This window comes from Pelophylax lessonae (genome assembly GCF_965119305.1).
Source record: "Pelophylax lessonae genome assembly, chromosome: 1".
Lineage (NCBI taxonomy): Eukaryota > Metazoa > Chordata > Amphibia > Anura > Ranidae > Pelophylax > Pelophylax lessonae.
Genome location: NC_138768.1, coordinates 107,807,343 through 107,833,304, shown reverse-complemented (window position 1 = coordinate 107,833,304; position 25,962 = coordinate 107,807,343). Strand labels below are relative to the sequence as shown.

General features: G+C 40.2%; 1 protein-coding gene across 5 annotated transcripts in view; it reads left to right on the top strand.

The window, feature by feature from the left end:
* The window catches only part of PDE4D (phosphodiesterase 4D), a gene marked incomplete at its 5' end in the record, with an annotated part of 2,078,604 nt that overhangs the window by 1,255,428 nt on the left and 797,214 nt on the right, over positions 1-25,962 (top strand). The window contains one exon of one of the 5 annotated variants that reach the window (XM_082255265.1): positions 20,787-21,023. The exons of the other annotated variants lie outside the window; for them this stretch is intronic. Within the exon in view, the coding sequence (XP_082111391.1) occupies positions 20,977-21,023 (47 nt within the window). Of the gene's footprint in view, positions 1-20,786; positions 21,024-25,962 lie in introns of those variants that run through there. 5 annotated transcript variants of the gene reach the window in all.

Here is a 25,962-nt window from a genome sequence, read left to right as displayed (position 1 = left end):
GCTGCTATTCTTGAAGCAATAGTTAAAAGCCAGAAAAGCCACATTTTGTCACATGTTCCATTCATGAAACTGGTTCCATCTGCAGCCTGGGTAATAGGTGTTAAATGCTTTCTTCTACTATCTAGTTTGATGGACGTGAAAAGTGTTGGCAGTGAGCGCATCGCATGTTGTGCTTTAAAGAGTGACACACTGTGTTATGACAGCTGGAAGGAGAATGCATGGCCTTATAAAAATAATCCACAATTGTTCATGATCCCCTCATTCTAGCACGTTAAATGACTTGTTTACTATCGCAAAGGTCATGATTTTATTTTTAATCATTGAAGTGTGATTCTGCTCCAGATACAGGCTGCTTGTGCTGAATTAATGTGACAATATTATGTTATTTGTATTTATGAACCTGTGTGCAGTTTAAAGGTAGCAAACTACAGAAGATATGAGATCCTATTAGAGCCACTCTGCCGACTGAGTCCATGTGCCTTATTATCCATCCTTGCTGCTATTGTATTAGTGTGACCCCCTCAGGACATGCTGGACTTTGGACCCCCATTTGTCTGCACAGCCAGGCAACAACAATTTTCAGGAGGCACGCAGAAAACCAGTCTAAATGCATTGTTTCTGTTATTTATTAGGGGTAAAAAACTTGGATAGGGTTAGGGTGGTTATGAAATGCCCAGAACTTCAAGGTAGAACTTTGAGGACAATTTGAGTGATCATAGACTTCTAGCAAAAATTCCAGACTGTACTCCCTCCAGAATAACTGTACGTCCTGGAAAGCCATAAATCCCAACTTGATATCAGGTACTTTAGTCTTCCCTAAAAAATGCCAGCGCATCTGGCTCCAACTGAGAATCCACCAAGCATGATTGGAGGATAACAGTAGGCTGTTCCTCTGAAAGCTAGCTGAATATTGCACTCAGCTGCAAATTCCCTTGTAAGCTTTGAGGGGTGAAAAGTGTAGAAGAACTTCAAGGACAACTGCGGCTACACTGTCTTCTTAGCACAAAACTCCAGACTGTTTTCCCAGAGGAAATGACTTTTAACAGACTGGCAAAGCACTACAATACTGATCCCAGCACTGGTACATTAGCACAAGATAATCCCAAGCAGGGGGTGAAGGTTTGGCAGTAGCTGTCCCTCCCAAATAGCTGAGTAATGCGCCTGGCTGCCTATCTCCTATACACTTTGGGTAGTGAAACAAGCAGAGGTTACTCACTCAGTCCCTTAAGTACTGTAGCATAGATGGCAACTTATGCCCAAGCCTCCTGCTGTTCAGGTCCCACTTGCTTTCCAGGGTGTCTCAACCAGTCGAGATGAGACTGAAGGGGGTGAGGGTTCCTCTCAGCTTCCTTCCTCCTTTTTATCAGCACACCATCTCCCTTTCTCTTTCTCTCTCTGGCACCTTCTGCCTAGAGGCAGAGACCCCCCAACACAGAGGTCCCATCTAGCATCTGGATCCTGGATTCACTCTCCACATTGCCAGGCTCCTGAGCATTTATGGGCAAACTCTCCACCCTTCTGGGCAACCCTTACCCAGGAATTAGCAGAGCTCCCATGAATATTCCGATTTCTATCTCCATCCCTCTGCCCACTAAGTTCTGGAACTTTCTGGAAGCTTCCAGAAGCCATGGGGGAGGCGACAAAGGCTGGCTGCAGTGAAGCCTAACAAAATGTACCTAATCTATTTTTAAACTATGTACTTAATGGGGGTGATACATGTACATGAGACATTTAGGGTAAAGTGACAGTGTCTGGGTAACATTCTCATCTTGACTACTTTATATATACCTCCCCAGAGCTCCTTGTTGCTGTTTCTTCTGTGGTCAGCACTACAAAATACCTAGTGCTTCTGGGGTTGGAGGAGCATGTGCACTCTTATAGTGCAGTGCTAAGGCCCCTAACACTTTCTCTGAGCTACAACACTGAGTAGCAGCTTTAACAGAGGACACAGCGACAGGGGAGCGACGGAGAAGTAGCTTTAAAGTGGTTGGGGGGGGGGGATAAGGGGATTTACAAAGTAATTTTGTCTTGAATGGGCAAGGTGACATTATGTCTTTAAACTGCCTGTAGGTTTGCTTCAATTCTTGGAACAATAAATAAAACAGAAAAAAAATACATTGAGGCTTTTATAAAATGTTGGGGGTTAAGAAATGGTAGCTTTGCTTCATAACAGCCAATCAGATTTAAACCCTAAAGGACAATTTACATCTACACATTGTGGCAATGTTGGTTACATGTGTTGACCCATTACGATGCCGTTCATTTTGAATAGCAACCCAATGCAGTTTGTCAATGCACAGTGCTTAGCAATACACCTTAATTATTGCGAAATGTCTGATATTTGGGATGTTTATGCATCGGAAGCCCATTGATTTCAATGAGCTTCCTTAATGCAGCACATGTTAATGCATGACATAATGAGCGTTCTCTACTGGAAAATGCCAGTTGTACAATAAAAGTCCCAATTATTGACATTTTTAAATGTATTATTGCTCAGAAAATCTTGTTTATTCTTTTTTTTTTTTTTTTTCTGAATCTAGTTTACTGCCCATTTCCCCAGATATTTATGAAACTTGAAACTACTGAATTGCAAATTAAGTATCCAGCAAAATAAGTACTTTAAAATGTGAAAAAGTGGTGTTTTTCGACAAAATCTAGAAAAGTGGTACATAGAATAAGAATTGTATATGAGACATCTATAATACCATACCATAATAATCCAGACATAAACTTTTATAACATGCCAATTTCTATTCTTTACAGAGTTTGCGAAACATGTTGAAATACTAATGGGTGGACATAGTGAACATGATTATTAAACATATTTTATTCAAATGCTATTAATCAGTTTTTTTAAGAACTTTCAGCAGCTGATTTAATCAATTAGGCCCCTTTCACACATGTCCGTTCCGTCGTCCGTCTCCGTTTTTCTCAGTGGGGATCAATCCGCCGATCCCCGCTGAGCAGGCGGATGACAGCTCCGTCTCCACTCTGTGTGCGGAGATGGAGGTTTCAGATCCCCGCTGTCCTCTATGGGGGAATCGGATGAGAACGGACCGCCTGCCTGTTCTCATCCGATCTGATCCGCCAAACGGATGGAAAATAGGGTTTCCATCCGTCGGTATTTGACGGACAGGATCGGATCAGATGTCAGCAGACATGTCTCCACTGACATCCGCTGCCCCATAGAGATGCATGGGGTGTCCGTTCAGATCCGCCTGAAAAACTGACAGGCAGATCTGAAAGGACCGTATGTGTGAAAGGGGCCTTACTGAGTATGCAGTATCTTTATCTGTAAGGGCCCTTTCACACAGACTTTCTGATCAGGTCCACCTGTCAGTTTTTCAGGCGGACCTGATCGGATGCTCCATGTACCCCTATGGAGCACGGATGTCAGCAGGGACATGTCTGCTGACACCCACTGCTATCCGATCTGATCCTGTCTGTGAAATCCAGATGGAGGAAATCCCTCTGGAGGAACAGATAGGAATGGATGAAAACAGACAGGTGGTCCATTTTCATCCAATCTCCCATAGAGGAGAGCGGGATCTGACAGCTCTGTCTCTGCAAAGTAAGTGGAGAAGGACCTGTCATCTGCCTGCTCAGCGCAATTTGAAAGGGTGAAATGTTTGGTATCTGTTTACTCGACGTTACATCATCTTTTATATTTTACCCAAAAATTGGGTTTTGTGTTTTTTTGTTTTTTGCATTAAAATTAAAAAAGGTGTATTTTTCCCAAAAAAGTGCATTTGAAAAACCGCTGTGCAAATACCGTGTGACATAAAAAATTGCAAAACCCACCAATTTATTCTCTAGGGCCTCTGTTTTAAAAAAAATATTTAATGTTTGGGGGTTCTGAAAAATCTTCTAGAAAACAAAATACTGATTATTACATGTAAACAAAAAGTGCCAGGAAAGGCCTGGGGGTCAAGCTGTTAATGGAGGCGAGGGGGGTAGCGAGCATGTCCCCATCAGATCCTCTTTAGTGGAGCTGAGACCTGATCCTGTTAACCCCCACAGTGCTGGATGTTCAGCAGTAGGAAGAGGACAAGGCAGCCCTGCAGTGTAGATTTCTACAGAATTCAGCACCTTGCATATCATGGGACATACTTTAGTACAGTTTTGTAGGAGTTAAATGGGTTGTAAAGTCTCTCTGGTTTTTCACCTTAAAGCATTCTGTGCAATAAGGTGAAAAACCTTCTGTGCTTCTGATCTTTCCAGCGACGAGCACAAGCCCAGTGACTCCAGCCGCTGTCTCGGGTCCTCATTGGATAGATTGATAGCAGCAGGAGCCATTGGCTCCCACTGCTGTCAATCAAATCCAGTGACCCGGGAGACGGGGCTGGGCTGAGTCCTGCTGTCTGTGTCAATTGAGTGCGCTCTCCATGGGGGCACCCAATGAAGAGGAGGAGCCAAAAGCGCCGCCGGGGCACCCCAGAAAAGAAGAATTGGGGTTGCTCTGTGCAAAACCTATTTTTAACATGTTTGTTATTAGAAAAAAAAAAAAAAAAAGAACCTCTGCCGTCACTTCAATATCTGATTATTATGGGCAATTCATATTACTGTATTGGTAAATATAGCTGCAGTTGTGGATAACCGAGTAAAGCAAAGCACAGTTATGGCATAAAAAGTATAGTATTCCTTAGTGACCGACCAGTCAGATGGTGTCCCATTTGCTAAATTCTGATTGGTCGTTGTGGGTTTGCTCTGCTTATTGCTTTACCAAGGAAAACATAGACACACACAGGGAGTTTCCAGGTGGCCAGCCGGAATCTCTTTGTGAATATGAATTGCTAATTCACATGTGAACATATGCTGATATTCATCAGTTTTGCAAGTTGTATAATTTATATGCAAAGCAGTATTTAACAGACAGAAGTCAGGAGTTTCCACTGCTCCTCTATAGCAGTAAAGGGCCACTATTTTCTATTATTATTATCCTTTCTTGTTTTTTTTTTTTACCAAGAAATATTATTTCTATACAGGATTTTTATAGTGTCAATCAGCACAGCGGAGCAGACAGTACAGTTACAATACAATTCAATACAGGAGGAATCAGAGGGCCCTGATCGTTAGAGCTTCCAATCTAAAAGGGAGGGCCAAGTGATACACAATGGTAATAGCTTTGGGGATGATCTGATGGAGAAAATACAGTTGTTAAAAAAATATATACTAGTGCGCTACCTAGTGAAAACACATATAAAATTGTATAAAATGTCTCGCTTAGTGAAAGAGAGCAATCCAAAACATGAAAATAAATAACATGAAAGTGAGTCAAAATATCAGTGTATAAAGATATGTAACAAAAGATTGTGTTAACATAATATGATACAAAGAAAACCAATAAAAAAAAAGGGATTGCTGTGTGGTTAGGCAATTCCTTAAGAAAGTCCCATAAGGTGATGAGTGATAAAAAGTCCACAGCCACTGAAAAAAACAGGATGTGCTAATACAAATGTTCCTCCAGGTGCTCGGTGATCCCCCTTCATTTTTCTATATTTAACGTTTTTTTAATTAAATTAATTTTTGATGAAATATTTTTGGTTTAAGAGCCTTTTTAATCAGCATATAAGGACACAAATTATATCAATAATGTTTCTTTATGTTGTGAGCTTTTAATACTAGGTCCAGGTATTTTTTGAGGTTTCTTCTGGTAATGTGTGGGAGGAACAAATGGACTGGGCGGAAGTCATTTTTTTTCTTGTCCACGGGATTCCTCTGTATGTCACCGGAAGTTTTTTTCTCTTCCACTTTAAGAGATGAGTAAGTGACGACGCAAACTACACTCCATTTCCATTTGACGCCTGTAGAAGGGGAAACGCGTCGGACAAAGTAACAGCGCTCATCACTCTTCATGGTCCGCACTGCAGGCGGCCGTGCACATCGATACTTTTGATGTCCCATATTTACCCGATGGATTTCCTCCTTTATCTATGATATGACAACTACATATCGAGCGAGCCTGCTGCATTGAAACACAGGTTTCCATTGTTGGATCCCTGGTCTGTATTGGGAGTTCATTTTCATTGAGTTGGTGTAGTGGATTATCATACATGCTGTATGATCGCTGATGTTTGGTACGTGGCCATTAACTATTAATTAACACGAAGGTGGATCACTGAGAACCTGGAGGAGCATTTGTTTTAGCACATCCTGTTTTTACTGGCTGTGGACTCTTTTCACTTATCACTTATGGGACTTTCTTAACCACCTTAGCGGTAATCCCGAGCGTGACTCGGGGTTGATTTTTCATTGCAGGAGCGGTAACCCCGAGTCACGCTCGGGGTGGAATGCAGAGAGCGCAGCGGTGTTCTCTTACCTTATCCTGGCGATCCAGCGATGATCTCTCATTGCTGCGACCGCCAGCCGAGAGTCCCGCCGCTCCTCCGTCCCTCCGTCGGTACGATCACTTCCTAGTTCCGTTCCCTGCAGCAGCAATGCTGCATGGGAGCGGAACCAGGGAGGGAAATTCAAAAAAAAAAAAAAAAAAAACGTTGCACAAAACACAAAACACACTTTATATTATATTATATATATATATATGCATATATATATATATATATATATATATATATATATATATATATATATATAATATGCACACACACACACACATATATATATATATATATATATATATAAAATTATATTATTGATTCAATTATAATTCATGCGTTATATATTATATATATATATATATATGTGTGTGTATATATATATATATATATATATATATGTATATATATATATATATATATATATATATATATATATACACACACATATCTATATATAATATATAATGCATGAATTATAATCTAATCAATAATATAATTTTATTATATATATTATATATTAAATAATAAAATTATATTATTGATTCAATTATAATTCATGCGTTATATATTATATATATATATATATATATATATATATGTGTGTGTGTATATATATATATATATATGTATATGTATATATATATATATATATATATATATATATATATATATATACACACACATATCTATATATAATATATAATGCATGAATTATAATCTAATCAATAATATAATTTTATTATATATATTATATATTAAATAATAAAATAATATTATTGATTCGATTATAATTCATGCGTTTGTGTTTCAAATTTATCACATCTGGGATGTCTACTAGAGTCTTGTTTTGGTCAGGTTTAAGTCAGTAATTACTAAGAATTATAGGCCTATAATACATAACGCCAAATTTCCATGAAAAGAATTGTACCGCTTTTGGTATATAATTCCAGACATAATCATACCGCCAGGGAGGTTAAGGAATTGCCTAACCACATTGCAATCCCTGTTTTCTTTGTATCATATTATGTTAACGCAATCTTTTGTTACATATCTTTATACATTGATATTTTGACTCACTTTCATGTTATTTATATTCATATTTTGGATTACTCTCTTTCACTAAGGGAGACATTTTATACAATTTTATATGCGTTTTCACTAGGTAGGGCGCTAGTATGTATTTTTTCAACACATTACATTTCTGGTATTCAGGGATTTCTAAGTGCAGCAAACTGTCAATTTTTAGCCAGTGCATCCCTATATCCTTTTTTCCAAGTAAAGTTGTTAGGTGGAGGTAGGATAGGCTACTCTTTTTTAGAGAATTGTTTTCATGGATCGCCTAAAAGTGGATTGAGTTGTAGATAGTCGGACAGATTGGGGTAGAGAATACCAAAGGTTGGCAGAGGCTCGGGAGAAGTCCTGGGGGCGAGCATGGGAAGAGGTGGCAATGGAACTAGAGAGCAGGAGGTTTTGGGAGGAACAAAGAGAACGATAAGGTTGATATTTTGAGATTAGGTCAGTGATGTAGTTGGGAGCTGAGTTGTGGATGGCTTTGTAAGTTGTTAGTATTTTGAATTTCATTAATTGAGTGAGTGGCAGCCAATGGAGGGATTGGCAAAGAGGGGTAGCAGACACTGAATGGTTGGCAAGGCGGATGAGTCTGGCAGCAACATTCACCATGGACTGCAGGGGGTGTAGCCTATCTAAAGGTAAGCCTATGAGGAGGGAGTTGCAGATGTCGAGGTGACAGATATCCATCTATAGAGAGGATTCTGTATTTTGCACATCTTAAATTCAGCTGATCCTGGCAATACTCCATATATATGCTAGATCTGCAGCCCATGTAATCCCCAACTCCTTCCAGAGAAGCCCCAATCTGTTTTCATGTTGGGTACTTATAAGACCCTGAGGGACATCTTACCATGGTGTACATGTGGGGTAAGTATAGAAGCTTGTGTCCCTATCCACTAAGCAACTGACCATGTAATTCTGTTCATTGCACTGAGATAAAAGGAGCACTAAATGTGCAAACTGACCATGTTGTGTTGCAAACCAGAAAATACTGCATGCACAGTATACAGTATGTCATCCTTTCTCATTTTTTTTTTTTTACTCTTTTTTGAACCCTTTAACCGCTACGTCGCTAGCCTGTGAGGGTCTAGGGAGCGAGCGCGCGCCACCGGAGGCGTGGTCACGGATGTAAACAATGTAACGGATGCTAATGTAAACAAGCCACCTGTCATTCTCCCCTGTGTAAGAATAGTGATCATACGGTTCTACTATGTAGGACCGTTGATCACTGTTCCTACACCTCAAGCCACAGCCAATCACAGTTAGAATCACTCCCCTAGGGACACACATAACCCCTCCCTCTCAAAAAAAGTTAACCCCTTCACTGCCAGTGTCATTTTACAGTAACAGTGCATATGTATAGCACTGATTACTGCAGTAATGTCACTGGTAACCCCAAAAGTGTCAAAAATGTCAGTCAAGGGTCCGATCTGTCCGCCACAATGTCGCAGTACCGCAAAAAAATCGCAGATCGCTGCCATTACGCGTTAAAAAAAAAAACAACAAAAATCTTTCCCTTAGCTAGTAAACGCAATAACTTTTGCGCTAACCAATCAAAATACGCTTTTTGCAATTTTTTTTTTACCAAACATATGTAGCATAAAACAAATTGGCCTAAAATGTTAAAAAATTTTGATTTTTACATTTTTTTGGGGGGGAATTTGAAAATTATTGTTATTTTTGCAAAATTTACGCGTTATTTTGTTTATAGCGCATGATCAAAAAATCGCACAGGTGATCAAATACCACCAAAAGAAAGCTCTGTTTGTGGGAAAAAAAGGACGTCGAATTTGTTTAGGTACAGCGTCGCACGACCAAGCAATTGTCCGTTAAAGTCACGCAGTGCCGAATCGCAAAATAGGTCCTGGTCAGGAAGGGAGTAAAATCTTCCGGGGCTTAAGTGGCTAAATAAGTTTCAGGTTCTTGGGGAACCCCTTCTGAAAATGACTATACCTTCAGCCCATGGTACATTAGCATGATCAATAATGTGAAGAAAGGTTTAAAAAAAATGTATTGTGGCATACCTAGCATATTTGATGCCCATGTCAGATGATTTCCTAACCCCCTAGAAAAATCTTTTCAGTAATGCTCCATTCACACTTGTAGGACTCCAAATTTCCATGACTTTGTAGTGCAACTTGGATGACGTGTTGTCCCTCCTGCAAAGTCAGCATGTAAAACATTCAGCTATGACTTTCATGCCACCTTTGAGGGTTAACATTGAAGTCCCTGGTCCTCAAGTTGCATGAAAGTCAGACCAAAGTAGTACACAAACTACTTTGAAGTGCTGTGACTTTAAGTTGCACATATATGAATGGTTATCATTGTAAAACATGGGGTCCAACTTGTCATGTGACTTTGATATCCAAAGTCGCATGACAAGTCACAAGAATGTGGTGTAATATTCTTGAAATAGAAGGCAGGCAGTAACATTTATGCTGTCATCTAACATTAACCAGCACCCCATGGATCTTCAGAATAGATCTGAGCATTTTTTTTTTTTTTTTATTGAAGATCACATCACAAAGAAGTGCCATGTTTTGGAGCCACGCAGGACCACTTTGGCAGACATGTGATCACATGCTTGATGAAGGGGTCCTATGTGGCTGTGAAATGTTGCACTTCTCTGTTTGGGATGTGATCTTTCTTCAATAAAGAACCATTTGGACTTTTTCTGAAGATCCATGGTGTGCTGGCGAATATTTATCGTACATGCTCCAGTATCCAGATGGTGGTCATTAACAGCAGCCAGTAATTTTAAGGGCCCATTCTAGGAACGTGTGCGATTGGAATGTGGACGATTATCTCTAACATTAGTGGTCAGTGTAGAAGTAATCCCTTACATTGGTGCAGAGATGTATAGTAACTAAGTAGAACTACTTCACTACTGTACTTAAGTATCGAAAGGCGGTATCTGTACTTTCCTGGAGTAGAATTTTTTTCTTCTACTTCCACTTTTACTTCACTACATTTTTTCGATGATTTCAATACTTCTACTCCGATATTTTTTTTTTTGTGCTGCATAGTTACTCGTTACAATTATAAAAATTACCACTACCAGAACAGTAGATGGCAGGTTTCATGAAGCTCAAACAAATGTGTATAATGTCAAGTGTACTTTTGACTTCTTTTGACTTCTTTCTTTAATAACTTTAACTTTAAAAACTTTCATAAACTTTTGACGTCTTTCTTTAATAACTACATAACACAGTACTTGTACTTTTACTTTCAGTACTTGAGTAGCAATTTTTTTAAAAAAACTACTGGTACTTTTACTTTCAGTACTTGAGTAGCAAAATTAAAAAAAAAACTACTTGCAATACTTAAGTACAACAAATGTTGAATACTTTAGTACTTCTACTCAAGTCACTTTTTGATCGAGCACTTCCACTTCTACTCAAGTCACTTTTTGATCGAGCACTTGTACTTTTACTCAAGTATGGGTTTCGAGTACTTTATACAACTCTGCATTGGTGTTTAGATGGAAAATTCCCCCCTTGCATGGGTGGTCCAGTGTGAGTGGTAGATCAATCCACCATCACTCATTACTCCCTAGTAGCCTTAAGAGAACCCTAGTTGAAAAACACTGGCATATGTAAGCAGTCAGTAGGACTGTCCCCAGCTACAGTACATTATAATTATTGCACATAGGAACAAGAATAATAAATCACTAAGACAGGTATATAGTTATTTTACATTATGTATGTCTATATATACTGTACATAATAAGATCCCTTTTCATCTTCTGTTTTTTATTTGTGACCGCACATGACATGACATTGATGAATTCTAGTAACCCCACAAACTGACCGGTCCATGAATCTCCAGTGTGCTTCAGACAATGTCTGCCTTTGTTTTCTGAATAGACTTAGGGCAGCACTGCGGAAGCACAATAATCGGATTCTAGGATGACGCAGCATGTAACAAAGGGGCAGATTCCATGAAAAACAGACATACCAAATTGTGTACCATGGAAAAGTATAATGTAAGTACTGGGAAATATATATGACTTCTTAACTGAATGGAGGGGTTAAAGTATAAAAGAAAAAAACAACCCAGATAATGTACACTGCTCAAAAAAATAGAAAGGGACACTTTTTAATCCGAGTATAGCATCAAGTCAAAAAAAAATCCTGGGATATTGATCTGGTCAGTTAAGTAGCAGAGGGGGTTGTTGGTCAGTTTCAGCTACTTTGGTGTTAATGCAATTAACAGGGGCACTAGAGGGGCAACAATGAGACAACCTCCAAAACAGAATGGTTTTACAGGTGGAGGCCACTGAACTTTTTTTTCCCTACTCATCTTTTCTGACTGTTTTTCACTAGTTTTGCATTTAGCTAGGGCCGGTGTCACTACTGGTAGCATGAGGCGCTACCTGGACCCTATAGAGGTTGCACAGGCAATTCAACTCCTCCAGGATGGCACATCAATACGTCCCATTGCCAGAAGGTTTGCAGTGTCTGCTACCACAGTCTCTGGAACATGGAGGAGATTCCAGGAGACAGGCAGTTACTCTAGGAGAGCTGGAGAGGGCTGTAGAAGATTCTTACCCATCAGCAGGACCGGTATCTGTTCCTTTGTGCTAGGAGGAACAGGATGAGCACTGCCAGAGCCCTACAAAATAACCTCTAGCAGGCAACTGGAAAGGGCCTGGAGAAGTCGTTGAGAACATTATGCTGCCTGTAATATTGTTCAGCATGACTGGTTTGGTGGTGTCAGTGATGGTCTGGGGAGGCATATCCATGGAGGGACGCACAGACCTCTACAGACTAGACAATGGCACCCTGACTGCCATTACATGTCGGAATGAAATCTTTGGACCCATTGTCAGACCCTATGCTGGTGCAGTGGGTGCTGGGTTCCTCCTAGTGCCTGACAATGCCCAGCCTCAAGGAAAGAGAGTATGCAGCCAGTTCTTGGAGGATGATGGAATTGATACCATTAAATGGTCCCCACACTCGCGTGACCTAAATCCAATAGAACACCTCTGGGACATTATGTTTTGGCCCATCTGACGCCACCAGGTTGCACTGTTGCCTGTTCAGGAGCTCAGTGAGGCCCCTGTCCAGACCTGGGAGGAAATTCCCCAGGACACCGTCCATTGTCTCAAAAGGAGCATTCCCCGACGCTGTCAGGCATGCATACAAGCATGTGGGGGCCATACAAACTACCATTTTTGAGTTGCTGCAATGAAATTTCAGCAAAATGGACTAGCCTGCTGCATAATTTTTTCACTTTGATTATCAGGGTGTCTTTTTAATTTTAATTTCCATTAAATGATGTGGCATCCTTTCGTTCCTAACTCATTACGCAGTCCATATCAGTATAGATGTCCAGCATGAGATTTTCCCCATTGAGATCTGATGTGTTTTCAAAGTGTTCTTTTATTTTTTTGGTGCAGTGTATATTAAATATCATAATGAGGCAGATCATATATATTGAATAGCGTACCATGACATATATTGTATATTAACTGCATCAGCTCTGGAAAATGTAACCCCCTTCGAGACCAGGCCATTTTTTGCAGTTTAGCACTGCTCTACTTTCACTGGTAAATGCGTGGTACTCAAACAAAAATTATATTGTTTTTTTTTTTATACAAATATAATTTTTTTGGTTGTATATGATCACCATTGATTTTTTTAATTTTTATTATGTAAATGAAAAAAAGACCAAACTTTAAAAAAAAAAATATTTATATATTTTTAACATTCTGCTTTAAAACCTATTCAATAAAAAAAAAAAAATCAAATTTTATGATTGTTGGCCAAAATGTATCCTGAGACATGTCTTTGGTAAGAAAAAAAAATCCCAATAAGTTTATATTGATTGGTTTGAGTGAAAGTTATAGTGTCTACAAACTATGGTATATATACTGGAATTTTTTTTATACTACTAATTGTGATCAGCGAATTATAATGAGACTGCGATAGTGCGGCTGTCAGTTTAACACTAACTGATGCTGGGGAGGGGGGAAGGGGGGCTGACTAACTGCCACTGACCTCATCAGTGACACCAATAAAGTGATCAGTGATACTATACACTGTCACTGTACTAATGGCTGGGAAGGGTCTAACATCTATAGTGATCAAGGGGTTAAATGTGTGCCTAACAATGTGTAATGTTTGCTGCTTTTTACTAAAGATCTCTTTGTTACTTATCTTTGATCGTTCCCTGTGTACAGTGCCCTGTGTCGATTGTCACAGCCGATCAGCAGGTCCCAGCCATGAACCAATTGGCCAGGACCGTCTGACAGACTCCCACTGTGTACAATCACAGCGGGTGTTGGCAGGGCACATGCGTGCGCCCAAAACCCAGGAGCAGGCGGTGATTTACGGGTACATCACTTTGCCTGTGCGGGCCACCTGTCCGCAGTACATTGTGGGCAGGCAGTCCTCAAGTGGTTAAATAGAATATCATGGCAAAGCATAAAGTAAGTACTGAGAAAAATATGGTATTTCTACTGTATGGTGGAATTGAAGTATAAAAGCAAAACAACCCATATAATATATAATAAATGAGTAGGCTCCGATAGGCTATACTGTGCAGGCCAAGGTCCATAAAGACATTGATAAGCGAGTCCTTACCTCAACCCGACAGAACACCTTTGGGGTGAATTAGAGCAGAGACTGCGAGCCAGGCCTTCTCGTCCAACATCGGTACCTGACCTTACAATTGCACTTCTGGAAGAATGGTCAAACATTCCCATAGACGCACTCATAATCCTTGTGGACAGCCTTCCTAGAAGAGCTGAAGCTGTTAAAGCTGCAAAAGGGTGGGCCAACGCAATATTAAACCCTACGGACTAAGACTGGGATGCCATTAAAGCTCATGTGCGTGTGAAGGCAAGCATCCTAATACTTTTGAAAGCATAGTGCGTGTGTAGATTTTATATATATATATATATATATATATATATATATAAAATATATATACAGTATCTCACAAAAGTGAGTACACCTCTCACATTTTTATAAATATTTTATTATGTCTTTTCATGTGACAACACTGAAGAAGTGACACTTTGCTACAATGTAAAGTAGTGAATGTGCAGCTTGTATAAGGGCTCTTTCACACGGGCGTTCCTTTTTTTTTGCCCGATCAGGTCCTTTTTTTTTTTTTTTTGTAACGGACACGGATGACACTTGTGTCATCCGGTCCGTATGTCCGTTTTTCATCCCATCCGTTTGCGGATGAAAAACTGACATAATGCATGTCTATGTAAATACGGATGTCTGCGGATGACACCACTGACATCCGTTTTTGCTTCAGTTCCGTTTTTTGAAAGGAAGAAAAAATAGGGTTCTCCTCCGTTCAAAAAAACTGAACTGAACTGAACTGACAAAAAACGGATGTCAGAGGATGATCATCCGATGACATCCGTATTTACATAGAGATACATTATGTCCCTTTTTCATCCGCAAACGGATGGGATGAAAAACGGACATACGGAACGCCCGTGTGAAAGAGCCCTAACAGTGTAAATTTGCTGTCCCCTCAAAATAACTCAACACACAGCCATGAATGTCTCAACCACTGGCAACAAAAGTGAGTACACCCCCGAGTGAAAATGTCCAAATTGGGCCCAATCAGCCATTTTCCCTCCCTGGTGTCATGTGACTCATTAGTGTTACAAGGTCTCAGGTGTGTTAAATTTGGTGTTATCGCTCTCACTCTTTCATACTGATCACTGGAAGTTCAACATGGCACCTCATGGAAAAGAACTCTCTGACATAGTATTCCAATAATGACCCGAACACACCTCCAAGATGACCAATGCCTTGCTTATGAAGCTGAGAGTAAAGGTGATGGACTGGCCAAGCATGTCGCCAGACCTAAACCCTATTGAGCATCTGTGGAGCATCCTCAAATGGAACATGGAGGAGCGCAAGGTCCCTAACATCTACCAGTTCTGTGATGTCATCATGGAGGAGGGGAAGAGGACTCCAGTGGTAACCTGTGAAGCTCTGGTGAACTCCATGCCCAAGAGGGTTAAGGCAGTGCTGGAAAATAATGGTGGCCACACAAAATATTGACACTTTGTGCCCAATTTTTAAATTTTTACTTAGGGGTGTACTCACTTTTGTTGCCAACGGTTTAGACATTAATGGCCGTGTGTTGAGTTATTTTGAAGGGACAGCAAATTTACACTGTTATACAAACTGTACACTCACTACTTTACATTGTAGCAAAGTGTCATTTCTTCAGTGTTGTCACATGAAGAGATATAATAAAATATTTACAAAAATGTGAGATACTTTGTGTGTGTATGGAGAGAGAGAGATAGAGAGAGAACTGATGTATATTAAACATGAACAAAATGTATTTATTAAAAAAAATGTAAAAACATCAGGACAAATCCACCGTAATGGGGACCCCAAGTTCAGCAGATTTTCCCCACCAGTATGGCTGTCTTTGGGGCTGGATCATTATTTGATATATGTAAGTGGACCATATAGGTCATAAGTGATAAAAGTCAGAATATTACATTTTATCATACATTATATGGTTTATTATACATTATATGTCTTTTTACACAATATTATTATTGATAGGCTTAACTTTTGCCCTATTGGCTATATATCTCCCCTATAGGAGACCCTTTATGGTGGATTTGTCCTGTTACACTCAGTCGGTGCCATAGACCCTCAGCAGTAGACTCACACATCTTGCCCAGCAGTCAGTTCATGTTCCATACAAAAACTATTAATATTTTCTGCATTTATGATTGAGTATAATTGGCTGCATTGAGATTTAATTTTTTTTTTTCTTTTTGAGATTGTTGTAAACATGTATCTATGCACATAATTTGTTTCATAGTACTATCCTATTTTGTATCTGTTTATCAGTTAGATTAATATCTATGTTTTCTCTGAAGAAGCCGATAAGGCGAAACCGGTCAGAAACCAAAGCGTAGTAAATACACACCAAACAAGTGTTTTTATTTGATGTTTTTACATTTTTGTAATACATTTTGTACATGTTTAATATACAATTGTACTTTTTCTGTTTTTTTTTTTTCTGTTTTCTCTTTTTTCTATCCATTGCTTTTGAGCACCATAAGTGCCGGTTCACACTACCGCGGCACAACTTCGAGAGCGACCTGTGAAGTCGCGTGCACCGCGACTTCGGCGTGACTTGCACAGACTTCATATAATGAATGTCAATGCAAGTCACTCCGATGTCGCCCCGAAGTAGTACAGGAAGTACTTTCTAAGTCGGAGCGACTAGAGTCGCTCCTATTAGAACGGTTCCCATAGCACTGCATGGACCGCGACTTGTCAGGCTGACCAGTCGCCTGACAAGTTGCGGTAGTGTGAATGGGCACCTAAAGTCCCATAGTCCATAGTATTTTATTTTTTCATGCTCTAATGGGGATGTTGGTGCTCTAACTATATGTATTTGGTCCCATCCACAAAAACCCTTGATATATATATATATATATATATATATATATATATATATATACTGTATATATATATATATACTGTATATATATATATACTGTGTATATATATATATATATATATATATATATATATATATATATATATATATATCAAGGGTTTTTGTGGATGGGACCAAATACATATAGTTAGAGCACCAACATCCCCATTTGAACATGAAAATATATATTTATATATATATAGAGATAGATAGATAGATAGATAGATAGATAGATAGATAGATAGATAGATAGATAGATAGATAGATAGATAGATAGATAGATAGATAGATAGATAGATAGGTATATATGTATATATATATATATAGATAGATATGTATGTATATATATATATATATATATATAGATAGATATGTATATATATATATATATATATATATATATGCATATATATATAGATATATATGTATGTATGTATATATAGATAGATAGATATGATATATATATATATATATATATACAGTGGGTACGGAAAGTATTCAGACCCCCTTAAATTTTTCACTCTTTGTTATATTGCAGCCATTTGCTAAAATCATTTAGGTTCATTCTTCTTCCTCATGAATGTACACATAGCACCCCATACTGACAGAAAAACACAGAATTGTTGACATTGTTGCAGATTTATTAAAAAAAGAAAAACTGAAATATCACATGGTCCTAAGTATTCAGACCCTTTGCTCAGTATTTAGTAGAAGCCCCCTTTTGATCTAATACAGCCAGGAGTCTTTTTGGGAAAGATGCAACAAGTCTTTCACACCTGGATTTGGGGATCCTCTGCCATTCCTCCTTGCAGATCCTCTCCAGTTCTGTCAGGTTGGATGGTAAACGTTGGTGGACAGCCATTTTTAGGTCTCTCCAGAGATGCTCAATTGGGTTTAAGTCAGGGCTCTGGCTGGGACATTCAAGAACAGTCACGGAGTTGTTGTGAAGCCACTCCTTCGTTATTTTAGCTGTGTGCTTAGGGTCATTGTCTTGTTGGAAGGTAAACCTTCGGCTCAGTCTGAGGTCCAGAGCACTCTGGAGAAGGTTTTTGTCCAGGATATCCCTGTACTTGGCCGCATTCATCTTTCCCTCGATTGCAACCAGTCGTCCTGTCCCTGCAGCTGAAAAACACCCCCACAGCATGATGCTGCCACCACCATGCTTCACTGTTGGGACTGTATTGGACAGGTGATGAGCAGTGCCTGGTTTTCTCCACACATACCGCTTAGAATTAAGGCCAAAAAGTTCTATTTTGGTCTCATCAGACCAGAGAATCTTATTTCTCACCATCTTGGAGTCCTTCAGGTGTTTTTTAGCAAACTCCATGCGGGCTTTCATGTGTCTTACACTGAGGAGAGGCTTCCGTCGGGCCACTCTGCCATAAAACCCCGACTGGTGGAGGGCTGCAGTGATGGTTGACTTTCTACAACTTTCTCCCATCTCCTGACTGCATCTCTGGAGCTCAGTCACAGTGATCTTTAGGTTCTTTTTACCTCTCTCACCAAGGCTCTTCTCCCCCGATAGCTCAGTTTGGCCGGACGGCCAGCTCTAGGAAGGGTTCTGGTCGTCCCAAACGTCTTCCATTTGAGGATTATGGAGGCCACTGTGCTCTTAGGAACCTTAAGTGCAGCAGAAATCTTTTTGTAACCTTGGCCAGATCTGTGCCCTGCCACAATTCTGTCTCTGAGCTCTTCAGGCAGTTCCTTTGACCTCATGATTCTCATTTGCTCTGACATGCATTGTGATCTGGAAGGTCTTATATAGACAGGTGTGTGGCTTTCCTAATCAAGTCCAATCAGTATAATCAAACACAGCTGGAATCAAATGAAGGTGTAGAACCATCTCAAGGATGATCAGAAGAAATGGAAAGCACCTGAGTTAAATATATGAGTGTCACAGCAAAGGGTCTGAATACTTAGGACCATGTGATATTTCAGTTTTTATTTTTTAATAAATCTGCAACAATGTCAACAATTCTGTGTTTTTCTGTCAGTATGGGGTGCTATGTGTACATTCATGAGGAAGAAGAATGAACCTAAATGATTTTAGCAAATGGCTGCAATATAACAAAGAGTGAAAAATTTAAGGGGGTCTGAATATTTTCCGTACCCACTATATATATATATATATATATATATATATATATATATATATATATATATATATATAAAAAAAAATATATATATATAGATATAGATATATATATATATAGAGATAGATAGATAGATAGATAGATAGATAGATAGATAGATAGATAGATAGATAGATAGATAGATAGATAGATAGATAGATAGATAGATAAATCATAAATATCTATCTATAGATATATCTCTATCTATCTATAGATACATCTCTATCTATCTCTATCGATAGATACAGATATATCTCTATAGATAGAGATAGAGATAGATATATATATATCTATATAGATATATATATATCTATCTCTATCTATAGAGATATATCTATATCTATCTATAGAGATATATCGATATCTATCGATAGAGATATATCTATAGATAGAGATATATCTATAGATAGAGATATATCTATAGATAGAGATAGATAGAGATATATCTATAGATAGATATGATTGGTATAGGTCAGCATGTCTATTGCTGACAGTGAAGCCAGAATAAAGCTACGGTATTGTAAAATGATGTGTATATTCCTTTATAAAAATGAAATAGTACAAAAAATAAAAATGAAATAGTAGAAAGTTGAAGAACTCGGCGGTCAGATTTGAAATAAATTTTAATATTTGGAGAAGAAGAAGGTTTAGACTGAAATTCGATGCATAAAGCAATGAATGATGTGATTTGAAGCAGCCAGGTACACCAGTAATAAAGGCAAATTGTCTCCAATTTTCAGAATGCTCCTACGTCAGAGATTTTCACATGCTGCTCCTGGGAGAGAGGGGCCGTTGCATGGACAATTTTTTTCTATCCAGCTCCTTGAAGTGGACAGTGTTTTATGCTGTCTGCGGAGAACCCACCTAAAGGGCCCCCTCGATGCTGGCTGATCCACTGTCAGGCAGCTCTCACTGCAGGCTGGAGCCCATTCTGCTGCAGAGCAAGGGTACAGTGTTTGAGTGTGCCAGGGTCCTGCGCTGCAGTCAGAAGAGGATACAGAACAAGTAAAATGAGGTGACGCTGGACCATTTGTGAACACATCAGCCTACCAACAAAGAGCCCTTCCAGATGTCACAATCTCCAGCGTCAGGACTTCTGCCCGGAAACAGTAATCGTGGAATTTTAACCCTGGTATGTGAATTACACCTATGATCTTTTCACCCTTGCAATTTTATCAGAAGGCGCTAACATGGCTTTGAGATATGCAAATGAGGGTGAGCATCTAACAAGATCAATAGTTTAGTCATTTTATGGCAGGGGAGTTGTCCAGCTTTTATGAGGTCTAACGTCATATAAGAATTGCCATTTGACAACAAGCACCTGGGAGAAGAAAAAGAGTGCTAAGGGTGAACCGGGATCTTGGAGTAAAAGCGACTTATTGTTACTCACACGGCTGAAAAAAAAAGAAAACAGCAGCAGGATCAAGGTTTGGAAAAGCACCAGCCAATAGCATGCTTAATTCTTTGCACCTTTTACAGAGAAACATAGTTTACATGGGCACAAATGAGCTTTGTATCTGTACAGAAGAGAGAAGAAAATTCACCTGGCACTATGGGAGAGCAATTTCAACTTCTACGTCTTTCTGATAACCCGTCCAAGGCTTGGTTAGCCCAAAATATCGATGTGACTAACCACTTGGCACAATACAGGTTTACCCGCCACCCTAGGGGGCATTGATGCCGGAGTTTCACTTAACTAACTTTTTAACCCATATTTTATCTCCCCCCCCCCCCTTCTATTTTTTTGTATGCTCTTGTAATCTCTTTGTGCTTTTAACTAAGCATTGTGGCATACATGGATGGACAGATGCCGGTGAAACACTGTGATCATTTGTTTTTCGCCTCCTGGACATTGCTGCGTACATGGAATATATTACTGGCAATAACCTATGACTCCGGCACAACGGCTTTTAGATTTTGGATTAAATTTATTGAAATTGTGAAGGAAAAAGAACAGCTGGGAAGTTAATGTAGCAGGCTCGCTGAAAATGATGCACGTCAATAATTTTCCATTTCGGAGACATTCTTGGATATGGTAAGCAGTCGATATAACCTTCAGCTGGTCATGTAAAAAAGGAAATAAAATAGTGCTGGAGCTTTGTAAATAAAATGTCATGTCCAGTATTACTGGTGTATTGTATCAATTCAGCAGACGCTTTTACCCCTAAACAGGGAGTTGCCGCCATTGAACATTACATTCATTCTGGCTGTACCATATGCCACTTTTAGACGTTATATTGGAATACCCATGTTATATATGACTTACTGAACAAACAATAATACATGCAATTAAATTGGTAGCATTGGTCTTATTTTCCTGCATGCGGGAGAATAGATGTACAATTTGTACCATAAAAATACAAAAAAAAGTGTAGGAGAACTATCTGACCCAGGAGGAGAATTGGCAACCTTATCTGTTGTTACCAAAATAGTCACTTATATTTTATGTTGGTTGACAGAAGATCAGCCTTTCATAGATTGCTTAAATCAGCTCAGTGTAAAGCATGATCACAGTACTTTACACCAGATTGAAACCCCAGAGAAATCATTTAATGTCATACCACTTCTGGACCGGAAGGTTTTCCCCCTTAATAACCAGGCCATTTTTTGCGATTCGGCACTGCGTTACTTTACCACTTAAGCCCCGGAAGATTTTACCCCCTTCCTGACCAGGGCCTATTTTGCGATTCGGCACTGCGTGACTTTAACTGACAATTGCGGGGTCGTGCGACGCTGTACCTAAACGAATTTGACGTCCTTTTTTTCCCACAAACAGAGCTTTCTTTTGGTGGTATTTGATCACCTGTGCGATTTTTTGATCATGCGCTATAAACAAAATAACGCGTAAATTTTGCAAAAATAACAATATTTTTCACATTTTTTTTATATGAAATTCTCAAAAAAATAATGTAAAAATCAACATTTTTTTCATTTTCGGCCAATTTGTTTTATGCTACATATGTTTGGTAAAAAAAATCGCAAAAAGCGTATTTTGATTGGTTTGCGCAAAAGTTATCGCGTTTACTAACAAAGGGAAAGATTTTTGTCATTTTTGGTGTTTTTTTTTAACGAGTAATGGCGGCGATCTGCGATTTTCTTTGCGGGACTGCGACATTGCGGCGGACAGATTGGACCCTTGACTGACATTTTTGACACTTTTGGGGTTACCAGTGACATTACTGCAGTAATCAGTGCTATACATATGTACTGTTACTGTAAAAATGACACTGGCAGGGAAGGGGTTAACTGTATTGGAGAGGGAGGGGTTAAGTGTGTCCTAGGGGCGTGTTTCTAACTGTGATGGGACATGGCTACTAGTGTAAAAACAGAGATCAATGGTCCTACATAGTAGAACCATCTGATCTCCATTTTTACACAGGGGAGAATGACAGGCGGCTTGTTTACATTAGCCGCCTGCCTTTCTCCCTTCCCGGCGAACGATTGCGAGTGACCGGCGGACATCGGGTCTGCCGGTCACACGCACTGACTTGTCAGGGAACGAGCTGGGGCGGGCGCGCACCTCAGCGGGCGCGCGCTCGCCCGCTATTGGCTCACAAGCCAGTGACAGGCTAGTATGACGTACCGGTACGTCACTTTGCCTGGCCGGGGCTGACCGCCGCAGTATATGTACTTGCGGCGGTCGGCAAGTGGTTAACTGACAATTGCGTGGTCGTGCGACGCTGTACCTAATAAAATTGATGACCTTTTTTCCCACAAATAGAGCTTTCTTTTGGTGGTATTTGATCACCTGTGTGACTTTTTTTTTTTTTTTTTTTTGCGCTACAAACAAAACAGCAACATTTCTGAAAAAAAAGAAAAACAATATTTTTCACTTTCTGCTAAATAAAAATCCCACTAAAAAAAATTTAAAAATCCAATTTTTTGCATCATTTTAGGCCAATATGTATTCTGCTACATATTTTTGTTAAAAAAATCCCATTAAGTGTATATTGATTGGTTTGCACAAAAGTTATCGCATCTACAAACTAGGGAAAAGATTTGTCATTTTTAATTAATTTATTTTTTACTAGTAATGGCGGCGATAATTGATTTTTAGCAGGACAGCGACATTGCGGCAGACAGACCGGATACCTAGCTGACTTTTTTGACACTTTATGGGGGACCAGTGACTTTACGGCAATAGCGGCAACCGGACCCGCAGATCAGCTTCTGGCGCGGGTGCCCCCACTCGCAGTCCCGGGAAGCGACCTACAGTTACAAAGTTCAGTGGGACAGAGCCGACCCGCCGCAGTATATACTATATGTACTGCTGGCGGTCAGCAAGTGGTTAAACACTCATTCTGCCACCATAGAATAACTAGCAGTGAAAATTTAGAAAATGTTATTCTTTAAAGTTTTTGTAAAGCTAGAAGGTTTTTTTTTTTTACCTTAATGCATTCTATGATTTAAAGCAGCCAATAGATCAGCGCTTAATTTTCTTTCCGTTCACCATGGGGTGCGGGAGCCTTCCCAGCTGGCAGAACACAATGATTACTGCTAGTGGCTAAAGCCGTTGCAGTAATCAAATGTAAATTGATAGATCAACTTGGGTGCAATCAGCCTGCTTATACATGGAAGGAATCTTGGCCGGTCCCTGTTGAACCAGCCGAATTTTGATCCATGTATGGCTTGCTTGAGGTAAAACAACCCCCTCTGAGTTTTGTCCCCCCCCCCCCAGCCCCCCTCAGCCCCCCTCATCCTTAGCTGAGCCTATACTCAATCCAGCACTGTGCACTAGAACAGTGGCTCTCTCTGCTCTTTCTCTCCTCATTGGCTCAGAGACAGCAGGCTGCTGCTGCTGTCAGTCACAGCCAGTGAGGAGAGAGTGGGGCCAAGCCACACTCTGTGTATCAATGGACACACAATGCCGACTCAGAAGCAAGCTTGTATAAGTTCACCCGTAGAGACAGGGTGCAGGAGCCAGGAATACTTACAGGGGACCCGAGAAGATGAGGATTGTGGCTGCTCTGTGCAAAACCATTGCACAGAGCAGGTAAGTATAACCTGTTTAATATAAAAAAAAACAAAAAATTGTTGGTTTACAATCACTTTAAAAATGTTAAAGGGGTTGTAAAGTCAGAAGGTTTGTTATCTTAATTCATTCTATGCATTAAGATAAAAAGCCTTCTGTATGCATTAGCAGCTCCCTCTCATACTTACCTGAGCCCCCTCTCTATTTAGTGATGTCCATGAGTGCCTCAGCTGTTCGGGACTCTCTCTCCTGATTGGCTGAGACACAGCAGTGGCGCCATTAGCTTCAGCTGCTGTCAATCAAACTCAGCCAATCAGGACAGAGAGGGGGTGGGGCCAAATGGCAGCTCCGTGTCTGAGTGGACACAGGGAGGTGCAGCTCGGCTCGGGTGCCCCCATAGTAAGTCGCTTGCTGTGGGGGCACTCAACAGGAGAGAGGGGCCAGGGAACCGAAAAGAGGAGGATCCGGCCTGCCCTGTGCAAAACCAACTGTACAGAGGAGGTAAGTATAACATGTTTGTTATTTTAATAGAAAAAATAAATGAGACTTTACAATCACTTTAAGTCCTTGCCACCCCAGTATCCTGATTCTGGGTACTGCAGATAATTCAAAATGGCCACAACTATACTGCATTACTCTGCAAAAGTAATCCAAATCGGCAGGAACTTCCAATAATCCAATTAGTAAACTGGTGCATGTCCAAGAATTATTTTCTTTTTTAGCGCTGAATACAGACATGCATGCAGTGTACAGAGACATGGCTCAGAGTTTGCAATAGATGCTAACCTGCACAGTATTGTAGATGAGCTGGAGATGCAATATTGGCTCAAGCCAGTGCCATTGTTTACTTTTTCCTTAGTGTGGCATTTAGCTCCCCCTGATTGGCTGACTCTGCATCGTTTACCTCCCTACTTTGATAACTGCTTGTCGAACTTTCCTAGAATTGTATAATTTGTCTAAAAGTTCTCGGTAAAAAAAAATGGGTTAAAAAATAGCATATGGGCGCTGGGAACGTATGATGTAAAAGTCAGGCGTATTTCCCCACCCTCGATGGTCCATAGCTGCTGCATGCAGGTACTCAAAGAAATCATATAGGGCTTGTTCACACTGCAACGCAGTGGGGGAAACCATTGTTCCGTGCAAGTTCCCCACATCGCATTCACAATATTTACTATGTGTGTGATCTGCTGCGTGTGTCAATATAATCCTAATGACACCCCAAAAATGGATTGCCAATGCAGTGCGTTTGTCTGCTCCAGACTGTATGTTACTGCAGTACCATGTGATCTGTGTGTTTGAAAAGTTCTGCATGTACTAATTTTGGGATGATCCAGTGCGATTTCAGCTAATTTAAATGAATAAGCTGAAAATCACATCACACGGAGTTGCATAGGAATTGCACAGGAACACTGACCGCATTCCTTGCGATTTGTAAATGGGCTCTTACAGGATGCTGCTGTACACGAGTATACACCAGAACTTGCATAAGCATGCATGTGGAGATGGCGTACCTACCTGGACAGAGGTTGATTTAGGCCACTTTCACACGGGCTTTCCGATCCGGTCCACCTGTCAGTTTTTCAGGTTTGGATTGGATTGGATGCTCCATGCACCCCTATGGAGCAGCGGGTGTAAGCGGTGACATGTCCCCTGATACTCACTGCTATTCCATCCGATCCTGCCCATGAAATCCGGACGGATGGAAACTCTATTTTCGATCCGTCTGGAGGATCAGATTGGATAGGATTGGATGAAAACAGACAGGTGGTCCATTCTCATCCGATCCCTCATAGAGGAGAGCAAGGATCTGACAGCTCCGTCTCTGCAAAGTAAGCGGAGAGGGACCTGTCAAATGTCTGCTCAGCGGGGATCAGCGGATCGATCCCCGCTGAGCAAAACTGAGTCTGCCTGGCGGAAAGCCTGTGTGAAAGGACCCTTCCTAAGGGCTCTTTTACACAGTCAGCCTCCGTTGGCGGACTCCGTGCTGCTCAGCGGGGGATTG